The 12,625-nt window shown below is 42.5% G+C and overlaps 2 protein-coding genes across 2 annotated transcripts; both read left to right on the top strand.

Annotated features, from left to right (window-relative positions):
• The first annotated feature begins 2,739 nt into the window (after positions 1-2,739).
• LOC136372109 (keratin, type I cytoskeletal 20-like) lies at positions 2,740-7,281 on the top strand. Its single transcript, XM_066336579.1, has 8 exons — positions 2,740-3,193; positions 3,959-4,041; positions 4,247-4,403; positions 4,915-5,076; positions 5,158-5,283; positions 5,428-5,648; positions 6,233-6,267; positions 6,911-7,281. Exons 1-8 carry the CDS (start codon positions 2,771-2,773, stop codon positions 7,006-7,008), a joined length of 1,305 nt encoding a protein of 434 aa, XP_066192676.1. The 5' UTR covers positions 2,740-2,770; the 3' UTR covers positions 7,009-7,281.
• Positions 7,282-8,907: 1,626 nt separating this feature from the next.
• Positions 8,908-12,624, top strand: LOC136372089 (keratin, type I cytoskeletal 12-like). The gene is made up of 8 exons (XM_066336554.1): positions 8,908-9,552; positions 9,905-9,987; positions 10,217-10,373; positions 10,653-10,814; positions 10,913-11,038; positions 11,401-11,618; positions 11,883-11,965; positions 12,168-12,624. The coding sequence occupies exons 1-8, from the start codon at positions 8,908-8,910 to the stop codon at positions 12,263-12,265; spliced, it is 1,572 nt and encodes a 523-aa protein (XP_066192651.1). The 3' UTR covers positions 12,266-12,624.
• Position 12,625: the final 1 nt, after the last annotated feature.

Genomic DNA, 12,625 nt, shown 5'->3' with positions numbered 1-12,625 from the left:
CCATGGACCCACAGACTGTCCTCTGCAGCTCCCACAACCGAGTCTGGAGCTGAAACTGCTCTGCTGAGCTAAAGCACCAGCAAACTGTTACAGCATTTCTTCAATGCTGACCAAAACTGCAGTACTGGACAATAGATTTTCAGGTTGCCCAACATCTATTTAGATAATTAACTCCTACAAGCAATAAAATAAAAATAAATAAATAAAAATGAGGCAGCCCATGGTTCTTGCAGATAATTCCTGGGCATAGTCCAGGGGTGGAGGATGCCAAGGCCGCTCCCAACTGACGCCTTGAGGAGCCCCTCACCCTCCAACCCAGCTGGGGCCTCACCCTCCCCTCACTGCCATGGCTGCAGCTTCAGGGCTCCCTCTGAAGTTTCCTGTGATTGATACAATCAGTCAAGATACATTTCATGGAAAAAAATGTACTGAACCAAAACCCCACCTCTGATGTGAATCTATCCTGATCCTAGCAAGTATTCTTGCAAATATTCTGGCTTTCTGGAGAGGATAGAAGCATCTATAAAATGATAAGACCAGAGAAATTCTCAGTAAACGAGGGATGAGAATAAAAAGAACACTAAGAAAATTCAGCCTTGTACACATTGGGTTTGCACAATGCCACTGCTCCTTGCTTCCTCTTGCATACATCTTGGATGCTTCTGCTGAATAGTCTAGAGGAAAATAATTGCTGGAGCTTTGGCTTGAACAAAAGCAGCAGAGCCATAACATAAGGCAAATGTCTGACCTAAGCCTGATGCTCACCTTAATTCAGATCACTGACTTCTTTTTTCATTTGCTCACTAAATGAAAAAATAGAGCCTCCAAAAGATGTTTAGAAAAAATATCACCAAGGTAACATGGGAACTAATTTTAATACTGAGAAGACAAAGCATAATGCTTGCTCTTAAATAGAATGCCACACAATCCTGCAGAGATCTAGGCAGTGAGACACAGAGCCAAGGGATGTAAGAATAACAGGATCTCTTCTGTACTCCTCTTACAATCTAAAGGTGTAGACTCGGCTCTACTAAAATGAGGAATTCTTTCTCAGCCTGAATAATTTCAATGAATGAAAGACAAGTTACTCTGAGTCTCTGTAATGACACACCAAATGTCATGGCCAGTGTACTTTGGTTTCACATCTCATAAAGGTTTTTTATTACAAGTTACACCCAAAGAAGTTCAAGGTCCAAAGACACTCCACAGCATCCTCCTAGAAAAAAAAAATCCTGCCCTGCACAGATTGCTTTGGTTTGGAAGCTGTTTCCAGAACAGCCAAGTACAACAGTTTAACTCTTTGCCTTGAGCCAGGACCAGTTAGACTAATCTCTAGCACAGCAACTTAAAAACTTGCCAGTACCAATTCCCTAATATATTGGATATTCCCTAAACCCCAACTCTTCCGTGTTGGGTGCTCTCAGAAAGCTGAAGGGGCCTCCAGTACAGTTCAATGCCTCCAAAGCTCTGTGTCTCACCAATTTCCTTGCCCCAAGGTGGGAGATCAGTACATAGGGCAGCTGCTCTCACTAACACAAGCCATGTGTGTCCATTGTTCTACCTGACATCAGAAACACACATAAGCACTGTCAGTGCAATGCCCCAGGAGCTGCACCTCCACACTGTCCCAACACACACCTGCTGCCCCTCTCCTGCAGCAGTAACAATCCCTCAGCAATCAGGTTCTTCCTTTGCTTTACAAATTCTCCATGCACTTTCTGTATCAAGTGTACAGCACAGTCAGCCCAGGAGTCCCCTCCACACAATCAGCAGAAGGACTGTTGAGTCTCCTCATACCATGGAAAGGCAGCTGGTCTCCTGTTAATGACCACAGCCCCTGGGTTGGGGAAAGATCCCTCAGCATAGCACTTGTTACCTGGTGGTCTCTGATGAGGCAGGAGGGAAACTTGTTTTACTTCAACTTCAGCCACACAGGAGGGCTGGAGGCTCATTCTGCTGGAAGCTGGGACTCAACACATCCTGTAACTCTATGGACCTCAGCATCTCACATGTGAAACACAGTGGGCTGTGAAGGTTTCCAATATTCTCATTCCTCCTGCCTCACTTAAAGACAAAGAAATACCCTCTCCACTCAATCTCAGCTGTACTGAATGCTCAAATTCCACGTGCAAGGGTTTTCTAATACCAGACGAATGCATATTCAATCCAAGCTGATGGTAACAGCCTCCGCTCTTCACTGGCAGTGCAGATGTTGGTTTGTGCTTACTATGCATTGAATTCACATGGTAGCACAGCTGCCTCCTTTCTAATAATTTATACACTGTTCTACACTGTCCTGAGGCCCAAGTTATTGCTTACTCAACAGAAATATAAATATTTTAAGTCTCTTGTCCCATACAGGCAACTCTCATTATAAATTCATGCACTGCACAGTGGGCTAAGAACCTACTCATTTGTTCCAAAAGGTTACAAAGACAATTGGCTGCAGGTACATGGTTGTAAATGATTCAAGAGATCGTTTTTCGTTTATCTGTTATACAAAATAACAAAGCAATCAAACTACCCAGGGAGTGTTCCTCAAACACAGATGAACAGACGAGAACCCCTTCTAATTATGGGGAGAGGGAGCAATATCCTGTGTGCTCTTTGTGCTGATACCAGTGACACTCTGCGTCAACATAGGTGGGGTTTCTAGCCACCGTGCTTCCTCTTGGACCTGTATAAAGGTGCACAGTGCACACTCAGTTCCTCACTTCCATCTCTGTCTGTGCTGATTTACCTGCTTCTGTCCAGAAGACAAAGAGCACAAATGGCATTCTCCACCCGCAGCATCCAGTGGAGTACGAGCAGCCGTGTGCAGCCCTCTGCACCCAGCGTCAGCGGTCTGACCTCCAGGAAAATGTCCATCCAGAAGATCCAGGCACCCAGTGTCTATGGGGGAGCTGGGGGCTATGGCACCCGCATATCGACCAGCACCAGCTCTGGCCAAGGCCTGGGAGGGAGCCTCCAGCTCAGCATCACTGGGAACGATGTGCTGCTGGCTGGCAACGAGAAATCAACCATGCAAAACCTGAACGATCGCCTGGCTGCGTACCTGGAGAGGGTGCGCTCCCTGGAGAAGTCAAACTCCCTGCTTGAGAGGCAGATCAGGGAATGGTATGAAAAGAACACCACAAGCGTAGGGCAGGACTACAGCTCCTACTTCCAAACCATTGAAGAACTCCGAAATAAGGTAAGAGATCATAGAGCCTTCCATATGTATAGGAATTGCAATTATCAGTGAGACAGAGAATAATCTGTTGTAGAAAATGTACTTTTCCTAATTGTAATTGGCCTAGCTGGGAAGAAAAAGTTTATTTTTTTTGATCAGCTACAAATCAGAGACAGATTTTAGGTCATTTGTAATACCAGATGTATGCCCACAGTTGTGACTAATCTCATACCTAAAAAATCCGTGACTCAAAATTAACTAGTTCTATATTTGCTTTAGGTGGCTTTAATTAGAGAAAGTACTAATATCAACATATTGAAATATAGCTTAGCAACAGTCTATTTCAAAGTGTTTTTTTAGAAAAGAAGAGCAAATAGTCAGAAAAAAATTAAAGACCACTACTTTAAATACTAAATTACCACTGGAAACAATGAAATATTCCCAACAATCAACTGACAATTTTGTCAAATCATGTTTCCAGAACTTCCTTCAGTCTTTTCCTTTTTATTTTTTATTAGTTTTACTTCCCAACATTTTAAAGCAGATCCCTTCAGAGAGCAGTTCATCCCAACTATTCGCTTCACTTATTTTATGGCAGGACAATTTGTCTTCTGGATATTCCTAATTCCTTTCATTCACTTCAGATGGAACTTAGCCTAAAGCCAGCTGACCAACAGACAGCTGAAGTGAAGGAGGATGAAGCCCACTGACAGCATTCATTCCCAGGAAAGGATCAAGTGTGAATTTCTGTGCAAAGTTTCATTGCTTGTCCACCATTCCCTTTAGATTTCTGCTGCCCAGATGGAAAATTCCAGGCTTGTCCTGCAGATCGACAATGCCAAGCTGGCTGCTGATGACTTTAGGCTGAAGTAAGTTCCATTATTTTATATCAATTCTCTTTCATGCTCCTCTTACTTAGGAAAGCTTCAGTTTACTGGAATCAGTGCCAAGAAGTGAACATTTTCCAACTTGAAGTTTAATGAAAATTTCACAATGACTGTGGTAGTTACTGATTCTAACATTTACTCCAAACTGTTGCATTTCAACGATGACAAAAGGCACTGTATTGTACAGGTTTGAGAACGAACACCTGCTCAGGCAGAGTGTGGAGAGCGACATCACCGGCCTGCTGCGTGTCCGTGACGACCTGACTCTGACAAAGGCTGACCTGGAGTCCCAGATTGAGAATATAACTGAGGAACTCATTTTCCTCAAGAAGAACCACGAGGAGGTGAGAGCAGCTGACCATTGCCAGGGAGAGGGATTTTGAGTGGCAAACACAAACAAGCTCACTAGAAAGTATTTCTGTCCTTCCTGGAAGCAGTATAACCATATGTGGCCCTAAGGGACATTCAAGCTGTCAGGGATCAAAGGCTGAACACTGAGTGAAGGGTTTTTTTCTAAGAAAAATTTACAGTTCAGCTACACCCCAAAAAGTACACAAATGGGAGCTATGACTTCTGCCCTCATGCCTCAGGTCTTGTTCTGAGGAAATAATTTTTATGGTACATTTATCTATGATATAACATTTATTGCTATAAAGTAAATAAACTTTTACTTACTTTATAGCAATTCTGTTCTAAGACGAGATGCACTAAACAGTATTCACAAGGTGATTAAGCTGTCTAGCCCCAAGTTCCTATTAAGGATTAGTCCTATGTGTGTAGATGTTGAGTTTGTGTCCAGTGCCCAGGGGTGACAGCTCCATGCAGCTGGTGCTAACACAGTCCCCTCTGCTGCAGGACTGTGCCAGGCTGCGCAACGAGGTGAGCGGCTCTGTGAACGTGGCGCTGGATGCTGCTCCTGGCATTGATCTCGCAGCTATCATGGAAAACATGAGAAAGCAATATGAAGAAATGGCAGAGAAGAACCGCCAAGAAGCCAAAGAACATTTTGAAAAGCAGGTAAAGTCAACTTCTTAAACAGGAGCAAGAACCTCGGTCATCCCTGGCTGCAGTTCACAGTCCCTCCATTCCTCATTCCAGACAATAGAACTGAACCAGGAAGTTGCCCTCAATGTTGAACAGCTTCAGGTCCAAAGGAAAGAGATCACGGAACGGAGACAGGTCTTCCAGAGCCTGGAGCTGGAATTACAGTCCCTGCTGAGCATGGTAAATAACAAAAAGCAAAATAAAGACTCTGGATAGCAGAGTTACACAGCTAAATAGAGAAATTAGGGGGTTTACAATCAAAATGTTGTTTTAACAGAAAAATGTATCTGAATAATATGCCACTGTTCTTCCCATGGATTATAGAAACAGACTCTGGAAGCCTCTGTGGCTGAAACAGAAGCACGGTACAGTCTACAGCTTGACCAGATACAGGGAGTAATTTCCAGTCTGGAAGCTCAGCTGAGGGGGCTCCGAGCTGACATAGAGGCTCAGAGCAGTGAGTACAGCATCCTGCTGGATGCCAAGACTCGCTTGGAGATGGAGATCGCCACGTACCGCAGGCTGCTGGAGGGAGAGGAAAGCGGGTGAGTGCTCACAGGGCTTTGTGTGCTGGTTTGGGTTTTGTGTCAAACCTGCCTCTCTCCAACTGCTTTGGGGCAGGGAAGCCCATTGCCTGGTTCTCAGCCACAGAATCAGAGCAGGCTGTTGTTCAGGCTGGGCTGCTGAAGGTGCTGTAGAACGTTGAGATGGGGTCTCCCAGCCTACAGACTGTGTGAGCTCCCTCTGTGAGCTGGGGAGTTGGATAGATGTTCACATGCCAGGGACACCAGTAATGCAGTTTCCAATCAATCTGCCCATGTGTATTAAGCAGAGAGTGGAACTTCCCCCCAGATTCTACCTGTTCAGTTGTTCTGGTTCAGGAACTAGATGCGTGAGCTGAAGTCCTGGCATTGCAGAGAGGAGTCTGCATATTAACTGCACCTACAGCTTATGCCTATCAAGTTTCACTTTAACTGAGAGAACTCATTTTACTGCGTTATCTCCTGATTAAATGTCTTGATGAAAGGGGATTAGCTGTCCTGATCAAATACATAGGAAATGTACAAAGATGTTACTTCCATCCATGAGTTGCCATATATTTACATTTTCTAATTTATAATTTGAACAGGCAAATAGAAACGACGATAACAGAGGCTGAAAAAGGTATGTCCCACCAACTTCTTTTTGTTTTGATGGCTGTCTATTGAAATACTATGGAATAAAGTAGCCTGATATAAAATAACAGCTTCAGAGCAAATAATCAGCCAGTGGAATCTCACATCAGGAAAGCAATGAACTGTATCATTACCCTGTGAGGACTGTACAAACCTAGATTTATATACACAATTCAGATGTCCAGTGTAAAATCTCAGACTCACCTTACCCATTTTGTGAGTCCTCAGAGAGCCAAGAGAACAACAGAGAGTTACTGAATTCCCCTCTGGAGAACTGCAGAAGCATCTGCTTCTCCCTGCTGGTTGCACAGGGACACTGAGGCTCCCCAGTAACATACCCAGTTTTATACCAAAAATTTCCACGGTTTTAGGTATAAGGTCTGTCCTAAACTGAAGCAAAACTATCAAGAGCACTAGAAAGTTATTGAACCCAGTGTCCACTACAGTCTATGGGCAATATACTCAATATCCAAAAGAGGAGAAGCCACACCCTGCACACAGCAAAAGCCTACTTCAAGGACCTGTGGACTGAAGATGCTTTTTAATATTTCCTCATCGACTGCTACTACTGCAGCATTATTCTATCAGTGTACATTGCAGTAAATTACTTCTCTTTTCAATTTCCTTAACAGAATCAAGTAAATTCAAGAAGATCAAGACAATAGTTGAGGAGGTGGTTGATGGCAAGATTGTCTCCTCTGAGGTCAGAGAGGTTGAAGAGAAGATGTAAACAGCACCAGCAGAAAAGATGCCTCTGAGTTCCCTGGAACTGATGCCAAAACTGAAAGATTTATAAAGAATCTGATCTACGTCACCCTAAACCTCTGAAGGATTAAAAATGCCAAAATATCAAATTTCTTGTCGTTGTTGTTGTTTCCATGGGGGAGTGTTAATAAAGATCTGTAAGTCACAACACAGAAGACTTTGGGTTTACTTACATAGTGACTAAGTACCTTGATGAAAAAAAATCAAATCAGCCTCGTATGAATGTATAATTGCTTCCAACACAGATAAAAATGGAAGTATTAGGTTTTTAAAATGCATTAAGACATCAGTTCAGCAGACCTTTTCTAAATGCGAATTCCCACTAAAACATAAAGTAGCTTCAATTCATTAAAACCTGATTTTCAAATAAATAAGAAGCGTCAATTTGCTTTTCATAATATATCAACATGAAAAAATAAATTGAAGAAGCCTATTTGATATTTTTCACATTCTTTGAATGTTCATGTGACCAGAGACTACAGCAAGTCAAGATATTTTATCAAGAAGAATATCTCCCTCTCTCTCAAACCTTTCTGTGCCAATAATGTTCCCTGTCCCATAGGGAGGCCCCTGTGCCACACCTGGATTCTCAGTTCCAGGAGTTTACATTTTCCTCTTGAGAACATAAACACACAAAGCTCTTCCCTATGAAACCTCACCTGTCCAGAGCTATGTACTGCACATAAACAGCTGCCAAAGAATTAATCCTCTGCTTTCACTGCCCCAAGTCACTGAGACCAGGATATCTGTGCATTTCCACAGAAATGCTCTACTTACACCTTTGATCTTCCGCTCATTTCTGCCCCAAAAGCACCCCATGCTCCTGGGTGTGGATAAATCAAAAATTAACAACAATTTCAGTTGACAAATCCAATGATATAATTAAGCCAGGACAAAGGAAAAACAATTTTCCATTTATCAAAATAACTTCAAAAGAAAAATATACTGGCCTGGGAGGGTTCCCATGCCCAAACCTGCACTCAGAAGCGGTACATTTGGTCTTTAGAATTGTATTGTAAAACGCACCAAATACAGAAATCAGACTTCTTATTTTGAGATAACAGCAAACTATTTAGCAGACATAATGGTGAGATCCCAGCTCCAAAGCAAAATTCTTATATGCTATAGACTACATGCTACAGACTAGATGCTATAGACTATAAGCATATCATTCTGAGGTATTTCAATGATGAAAGGGTTAGGGCATAAACCCAATTTCAAATCCTATTTGGTCTAAGTATATTTATATTTTCATATCAAGGATCACCCTGCAGCTCACTGAACATTCATGTGCCCTTGGACACTTGGTCACTTTTCTTACTTCCTATCAAGCATCCAGGAGCACTAATCCAGCAGAGGCTCCTGCCAGAAGAGCCTTATGAAAAGACATTCCTGCCACACAGGCTGAGAAGCAGGGATCAAAGGGATCACTCTGCTGACTTAGCAAACTCCTGTAAGAACAGCTCCAAATGCAGGAAGCACTGAATCTGCAACGACAAAACAATTATTTAGGAGGGATTTAAATGCGAAAAGAACTTTTTGTGCTCCATTGCACATGGCAGAACACAATCGTGATGTCTCAGCTCCACTCCACCCATTTCCCCTCATACAAATACCTGGAGGGCACCAGATTTCCACTCCCATTGGCAATTTCTGTTGGCACATATCATTTCTGTTGGTCAGAACACACTAAACTGACATCCCCTCCAAACAGGAAGGAGAGAGAGAGTGAAAGCTCTCCCCGGGAGGTGGGGACTCCTCCTGAAACACCCACTGCTGTCCCTCTATAAAGCTGACCCTGCTCCCGCTCTGCCCTGAGCTCTGTAGTACCCTCCACGGGGCAGATCCGAGCACCTCGAGCACCATGGCCCTTTCCATGCGCACAAGTGGCGGCTCCCGGCCTTTCTCCTCTCGGAGCGGATTTGGAGGGGGATCTCTGAGGATGACCAGTTCCAGTGGTGGAGGAGGCTTTGGTGGCAGTGGGCTGGGGTTTGGTGGGGGGTCTGGGGGAGGGTTTGGTGCAGCTTCTCTGATGGGTTCAAGCTCTGGCTTTGGTGGGGGCTTTGGGGGCAGCTCAGGTGTAGGATTTGGGAGCAGCTTAAGCAGTGGCTTTGGTGGAAGCTTTGGAGGTGGTTTGGGTGGTAGTTATGGAAGTGGCTTAGGCAGTGGGTTTGGGGGAGGTTTGGGAAGTGGTTTTGGCAGCAGTTCAGGTGCTGGTTTTGGAAGTGGCTTTGGTGGTGGCTCAGGGACTGGTTTTGGAGGTGGGTTTGGCCCTGCTTGTGCTGGCGATGGTGGCATTCTTTCTGGCTCAAAAAAAGAGACAATGCAGAACCTCAATGACCGTCTGGCTGCGTATCTGGACAAAGTGAGATCTCTGGAGGATGCCAACACTGAGCTGGAGCGCAAAATCCGTGAGTGGTATGAGAAGAGTGGCCCTGGCACTGCCACCCCTGGATCTGGGAATGACTACAGTAAATTCTACCCCCTCATTGAAGATCTTCGAAACAAGGTAGCAAAGCAATGTGTTTAATATATCTTTATATTTCTAACTCACTTAATAGTATGAAATGAAATGAAAATAACAAATTTCTTTCAGAAACCAAGAGCACATTTATCCTCTGGCACTGATACTTGCAGTGACCTCTGTCACCTTGCATTGGTCATATGTGCTGAATTTTCCCTGTACATTAAAGCAGCTCTGTAGCTGTGCCACACAGTGATTTGTCTAATCTGAATAAAGGAGAAGGTAGTGATGGAATGCAGTTCTACAAACCCTTGAAAAACACAAAGTTTAAAGCCATTACAAAGCCATGAAGCCTTTGGGCTGTAACATCATTCTCCAAACACTGTTTGTACTCTAGATCATCAATGCAACCATCGACAACGCAAGGATCATTCTGCAGGTCGATAACGCCAGACTGGCTGCTGATGACTTCAGACTGAAGTAAGGATATCTTAATGCTACAAAAGCTCCTACTAATATCGTAAGGAAATAGTTCTTTTGTATTAAAAATATTTTTCCTTGTAGAATACTTGTAATATAATTATTAAACAATATTATAAGAATTATGCCTATTCAGTTTTCATATTAAAGCTAAAATGAAACACATTAATGGTTTGCATTTGACCTCACTGGCCATGTAAAAAATAATATTTAATCCCTTTCTGCATAGATATGAGAATGAAGTGGCTCTTCGGCAGAGTGTGGAAGCTGACATCAATGGTCTGCGCAGAGTCCTGGATGAGCTGACCATGACCAGGGCAGATCTGGAGATGCAGATTGAAAGCCTGAATGAAGAACTGGCTTATCTCAAGAAGAATCATGAAGAGGTTATTTTTTTCCTTTGTGAATTCATAACAAGACACATGAAATTGTGAAACATCAAATGGTATTTAAGCTCCCACTTATTTAAGACAGTGGGAATTCCTGGGTTTCATTATAGGTTCTGTTTGCTGTTATTTTTTGAGTTTGCTAAGTGAAAGAGTGTGAGAAACAAGCTACAGATCCTTGTTGAAACAAAGTTTACATCACATATATTTCTTTATACTTTGGTAGAACTAGTTAGTCTTTTATTAACAGAACCTTTTCTTTATTTCCAATCTCTCCAGGAGCTTCAGGGCATCCAAAGCAGTGAATTTGGCCAAGTCAGTGTGGAAATGGATGCTGCTCCAGGGACTGACCTGACCAAGCTTCTGAATGATATGAGGGGACAGTATGAAGTCATCGCCGACCAAAACCGTAAAGAGGCCGAGGCGTGGTTCAATGAAAAAGTAACAACCAGAGAGAGCAAACTTAGCAAATTGCATGCAAAAATTAGTTCAGTACTTGGACCAGTAAAATTGCACCTCATTCTTCTTTGTCATTTCAGAGCGGGGAGCTGAAAAGGGAAATCTCCACCAATACTGAGCAGCTCCAGTCAGGCAAGAGTGAGATCACAGATTTAAAACGGACTCTCCAGAGCTTGGAAATAGAGCTGCAGTCTCAGCTCGCCATGGTATGTTCTAGGAAGCTGCTGACTGCTCAGAGCCAATTTGGCAACTTCAAAAGTCTTTTTAGACCTAATCCTATTCCACAGAATTGAGGATTTGCATTTATTTCTGATTAAATCCCATATTCTTTTAGTTCCTAAATGGCAGTAATATATCTAAGTGGATTGCAAAGAGCATGTCACAAAGCAGATGAGTTTTTACATCACATTTAGGGAAGCGACAACGGACAGTTTTCAAACTGCTGTTTTCAAAAAGAAAATAAAACCTAAGTAATGCAGCTATGTTCACTCCCTTAAACTACTTCAGTTGGTTTTGTAAATAGATTTTTTTTTTCCTTAACCAGAGATTATTTAATATCCTTACACAGAAAAAATCCCTGGAAGACACTTTAGCAGAAACGGAAAGCGGTTACTGCGCGCAGCTGTCACAAATCCAAATGCAGATCGGGAACCTGGAGTCCCAGCTTTTCCAGGTCAGGGCTGACATGGAGCGCCAGAACGCAGAGTACCAACAGCTCCTAGACATCAAGACTCGTCTGGAAATGGAGATTGAAACCTACCGGCGCCTGCTGGATGGCGAGTTTGTGTAAGGAACTGATTGACACAAAATATCTCCTTGGGTTTATTTTCTGTAGCAAAATCCTTTCCAGGAAAAATAGAGGTAAAATTAGTGGAACATTCTCCAAGCGACAGTAAGGCACATACAGTGATCTGAAATATCACTGTGACTGAGGAGAATGAGCCCTTCTGCTCACTACTGAAATACTCTATCAAAGTCACCATGAAAAGGGAATTTATCCTGACCCCATTGAACATCCTGCAATAGTACATGTCTCTGATTCCCTTTTAGGGGTGCTGGACAGGCAGTTACATTTGAAAGCTCATCCCTGACAGGGTCCAAATCGCAAACACAATCACTGGACTCTTCTCAAGGTAAGGTAGAACTTGATTGAATGAAATTTTGTTTTTAAAGTCATTGTTATAAATCAAATAATCTGCATTATCCTGTTTAACTACACCACAAAGTTCATTAAAATCAGAAGTAAAGGAAAAGGGGGTACCTGGTCATGTGCTGCTTTGGTTTATCATTTTTAACACGTTGATAAATATGTTTTGTTTTGTTCCTGATGTTTAGATCCAACCAAAACTAGAAAGATCAAGACAATTGTTGAAGAAGTGGTAGATGGAAAAGTTGTTGCATCCCATGTTAAGGAAGTTGAAGAGAAGATATGAAGCACAATCTGATGTGGCAAAGAATCCATTTGCTCCAAGCCAAAATGGATAAATAATTTTATTATTTTGTATGAAGTGATAAAGCATTTGGCATTGTGCTAAGAATCTTTTAGATAAGACAAAGTCAGCACTTTCATTCCTTGCAGATATGCAATGTATTTCCTGCTTCACTCTATCAGCATTACCTGTATGATTTCCACAGTATTCTTTAAAAAAATCATCAAATCTCTGTTCAATAACCAGAAATATGAAACACACATTTAATCAGATTTGCCTTTTTATGATCTTTAGCAAGCAATAGATAAAATAATTTTGCTGCTCTAACCTCATTTTCCAGTTTTCATCCCTAATAAAAAGAAC

Source organism: Sylvia atricapilla, chromosome 27, assembly GCF_009819655.1.
Source record: "Sylvia atricapilla isolate bSylAtr1 chromosome 27, bSylAtr1.pri, whole genome shotgun sequence".
NCBI classification, from domain to species: domain Eukaryota; kingdom Metazoa; phylum Chordata; class Aves; order Passeriformes; family Sylviidae; genus Sylvia; species Sylvia atricapilla.
This window is presented reverse-complemented; position numbering and strand designations above follow the sequence as displayed.

Coding starts and splice junctions, on each gene's coding strand:
- LOC136372109 (XM_066336579.1), top strand. CDS start 2,771: ATGGCATTCTCCACCCGCAGCATCCAGTGGAGTACGAGCAGCCGTGTG. Junction 4,042..4,246: donor GCTGATGACTTTAGGCTGAA/GTAAGTTCCATT, acceptor TGTATTGTACAG/GTTTGAGAACGAACACCTGC. Junction 5,284..5,427: donor TACAGTCCCTGCTGAGCATG/GTAAATAACAAA, acceptor CATGGATTATAG/AAACAGACTCTGGAAGCCTC.
- LOC136372089 (XM_066336554.1), top strand. CDS start 8,908: ATGGCCCTTTCCATGCGCACAAGTGGCGGCTCCCGGCCTTTCTCCTCT. Junction 10,815..10,912: donor AGGCGTGGTTCAATGAAAAA/GTAACAACCAGA, acceptor TTGTCATTTCAG/AGCGGGGAGCTGAAAAGGGA. Junction 11,619..11,882: donor CTGCTGGATGGCGAGTTTGT/GTAAGGAACTGA, acceptor ATTCCCTTTTAG/GGGTGCTGGACAGGCAGTTA.